Here is a 3,995-nt window from a genome sequence, read left to right on the forward strand (position 1 = left end):
GGGCCTTCTTTGCATTGCAAAAGGCTGTTTCTTGAAGGGGACCCCACTTCAGGTCCTTTGGCTTGCCCTTGAGGGAGGCGTAGAGTGGAGCAAGAGTGGCGGCAATGGCTGGCAGAAAACGGTGATAGTAAGTGATCATGCCCAAGAATTCTTGCAGAGCTTTGACGGTCGAAGGCGCGGGGAAGTTCTGAACGGCTGCTACCTTCTCAGGGAGGGGATGGACTCCTTCATGAGTGGTGCGGTGCCCTAAGAACGACACTTTGTTGGCGCCAAAGGTACACTTGTCGTACCGGACTACAAGGCCATTTTGTTGCAGGCGGTCGAGCACGATGCGCAGGTGACGGAGGTGTTCCTCTTTTGAGGAGGAGAACACAAGTATGTCGTCTACATAACATACACAGAAAGGAAGGTCCCCTAAGATGCCATCCATGAGATGTTGAAACGTGGCCCCAGCATTACGAAGGCCAAAACAGCAGTAATTGAAGGTGTATGTACCAAACGGAGTGGTGATGGTGGTCTTGGGGATGTCTTTCGGGTTCATAGGCACCTGATAATACCCCTTCAGGAGGTTGAGCGTAGAGAAAACCTTCGCTTTGTGCAGGTAGGAGGTCACATCGACAATGTTTGGGAGGGGGTAGCGATCCGGTTCTGTTTGCATGTTCAGGCGCTTGTAATCCCCGCACGGACGGAGGGAGCCGTCTTTCTTCAGAACGATGTGTAAGGGTGACGACCATGGGCTGGAGGCCTTTTGGCAAAGGCCCATTTCCTCCATTTCGGCGAACGTCCGTTTGGCGGCTGCCAATCGTTCCGGTGCCAGACGTCTGAATTTTGCGAAGACTGGGGGTCCCGTCGTCTTGATATGGTGATAAATACCGTGCTTGGCAGGAACCGTGGGCGTTTAGCGAAGTTCTGGACGGAAAACTTCCGGGTACGACGTGAGGAGGTGGGCGTAGGCATCCGTGGGTGCACTGATGTGGAGAGCGAGGTTAGAGGGGGCGGGTTGAAGAGGTGTCGACAAGTACGAGTCTGCGTTGACCAATCGTCGGTGAGTGACATCGACCAGAAGGTGGAAATGAGAGAGGAAATCCGCACCGAGGATTGGCAATGTGACATCAGCAACGAGAAACTTCCAATTGAATTTACCGTTTCCGAATGATAATGTGAGGTTCTCGTAACCATAGGTGAGTATCGCAGATCCGTTGGCAGCTACCAAGCGGACGTCGGTAGATATAGACAGACTACGTCGCGCTAACTTCCGTAGAGTCCGCCATAGTACCAACGATGGAGGGGCGAGGAGGGTGGGGGTGGAAGGCGACGGGAGCGAGTCGACCTCCGGGGTCACCAATGTGACGGGCCGAGAGAAGGTTGTGACTCAAAGGCAGATTCAAAGCAACTGAGTAATTTATTATAGAACACTCTCCTTTATATACAAAACCTCAAGGCAACAGGAAATTTCATGTTCGAAAAACAGACAATGTTACAGAGGAAAAACGCAGACATGTTTATTCTGGTTCTTTTTAGTGCGAGAGAAGAGGGAAGATACAAGCATAATATATACAAAATTAATTATGTACGATCGTGTGACACACGGTTGGTACAGTTCCTATAATAAACGGTCCCAATATTCCTCAGTAAATACGAACTTTCATTACACCCGTTCTGTATGAAATCTCTTTTTAAACTTATAAGTATCCTCATTTGTTTACAGGAAGACACTGTCGATTACCAAAAAGCTCACGTGACCGAGAACTATGCATAAATTAGCTAAAACAACCCAACACCAAGTAAACAATTCATGTGGCCGAGCGTAGACTCGAACCAGCAAACTACCACATAGCAAACCTTAACATTAACCATTGCGATAACTAGACAACACAAACATTATTTACTGGTATTTGTTGGGCATCAACATTAATAGACCTCTAAATCGTATGATTTACAAAAAAAATATAGGATGCACAACTGATATTTCATTTCCTACTACAATACGTGAATAGAACATGAATAAAACAAGCTTAAAGAACGACCACTAAAACGATAAACACAACAAAAATAAAAATGAGTTTGACAAACAGATATGAACTAGAAATATCAATGTCATATAGTTTTTTTGGATAGTATCTATAGCACTTGATCTACTTTTGGAAGTAAGAGTACGAGCTTGCTCACTGGTCTGTGCAGTTCAGAAGATTGGGTTCAAAGTTTGACGCTTCTCACAACACCTCTGGAGTCTGGCAGTACCTCTGTTACACGTGCTAGTGGCCAGTGAAGTCTTGGCGTGTTCTCGGCTTTCAGGAGCACGATGTCTCCTTCCCATGTATTTCGTTGTTGTTTGTTCCATTTGGGGCGTTGCTGTAGGCGGACTATGTACTCCCTTTTCCATCTGCTCCAGAACAAGTCCGACAAATATTGTACTCTACACCACCTTTTTCTCGAGTACATATATTCTGGTTGCGAAGGTCCCGGTATTAACCTCTTGGGCGACTTCATGTGGAGGATCTGACTCGGACTTAGTGATTCCATGTCGTCAGGATCTTCAGAACAGGACGTGATCGGTCTTGAGTTCACAATATATTCTACCTCGCAGAGAAGCATGCGGAATGATTCGTCATCAAGGCGAGTCCCGTGGTCGTAGAATAGCGCAGATAGAACTTTCCGAATGGTACGGATTTGGCACTCCTATACGCCGCCCATGTGCAATGCCATAGGTGGGTTGAGTTTCCAGTCGATATTCATGTACAGTAGTTTGTTTTGGATTTTGTTTTGGTTCAGATCTGACCAAGCCTTGTTCAGCTCATTCCGTGTTCCGATGAAGTTAGTCCCGTTGTCGCATCGCATTTCTTGTACCGTACCTCTGCGGGCTATGTAGCGTTGCAGGCAGTGAATAAAGGAATCTGTTTCGAGACTGTTAGCAGCTTCCAGATGAATGGAGTGACTGACAAGACAGGTGAATATGACGCCGTAACGTTTGAGCTCCTTGCGGCCCTCTTTTATAATGAACGGCCCGAAGAAGTCTACGCCTGTGAATGTAAATGGTGGAGCTGGCTCGAGATGATCTTGAGGTAAGTCGGACATTTTTTGCTCTTGGCATGTCTTTCTCATTTTTCTGCACGTTATGCATTTGCGGAGTTGACGGCGGACAGCAGAGTTCATAGAAACAATCCAAAAGCATTCTCTAATTGCTGCAATGGTGTGATTTCTACTAGCATAGCCGAGTTTCTCATGAGCATCTCGTACGATTAGAGTAGTGACGTGCGAATGTTGTAGCAGTAGCATTGGATGTTTACCGTCAGAGTCCATTGCGGCTTTCGAGAGGCGTTTTCCCATTTGCAGAGTTCCGTCGATGAGCACTGGGTCGAGACGAAATATCGTACTTGTTTTTGGTAGTGAGTGTTCTCTCTTGTCTTCTTTCGTGGTGGTTTTCTTGAGATTTTCGACCTCGTTTGCAAAGGTGATCTTTTGTATAAAACAAATGATTGCCTTTTCAGCCTTTTGCATGATCTGTGCGGTCCTTAAATTTATAGTTTGTTCTTTGTGCATTGCTTCTTTGCTGAACACTGGGTCATTGACACACTCTGCATCGTTAATAACAAACTGGACAATGTTACCAAAGCACGAAGACCTGTTCTCGAGAAGTCTGTGGTTTGTGGCTTTTTCACGCCATTTATTCTGGAGATAACTTGGCAATTTCTGGACCACCATCTGCAGGTTCCTAGCATGATCAAGAACAGCTAGGTGAGTAAATGTTTGCATGGCACTGAAGCATTTTAGCAAGTAACGCAAATATCTTTTCAGATGTTTTCCTTCGTCTGGTTTTATCTGCTTCCACTCGTTTAGTTGTTTCAAGTATGCCAGGGATATAAGGATCACCATACTCTTGTTGTAGCAACTGTCTTGCCCGATTATAGCCTTGGTCTGCATGCATGTATATACAGCTGCTGATGAGGTCCTTAGGTTCACTGTCGGTATGCTGTAGAAGGTAGTAAAGTCTGTCA

The 3,995-nt window shown here is 46.0% G+C and overlaps 1 protein-coding gene across 1 annotated transcript; it reads right to left on the reverse strand.

Moving 5' to 3' along the window:
- Nucleotides 1–2,679: 2,679 nt before the first annotated feature.
- On the reverse strand, nt 2,680–3,702 carry LOC137646422 (uncharacterized). Its single transcript, XM_068379524.1, has one exon. It carries the CDS (start codon nt 3,700–3,702, stop codon nt 2,680–2,682), a length of 1,023 nt encoding a protein of 340 aa, XP_068235625.1.
- Between the last annotated feature and the right edge of the window lie 293 nt (nt 3,703–3,995).

Source organism: Palaemon carinicauda, chromosome 9 (assembly GCF_036898095.1).
Source record: "Palaemon carinicauda isolate YSFRI2023 chromosome 9, ASM3689809v2, whole genome shotgun sequence".
In the NCBI taxonomy this organism is placed as follows: Eukaryota; Metazoa; Arthropoda; class Malacostraca; order Decapoda; family Palaemonidae; genus Palaemon; species Palaemon carinicauda.

What these genes read in the sequence shown, in the direction of transcription:
- LOC137646422 (XM_068379524.1), bottom strand. Translation starts at nt 3,702, where the DNA reads ATGGTGGTCCAGAAATTGCCAAGTTATCTCCAGAATAAATGGCGTGAA.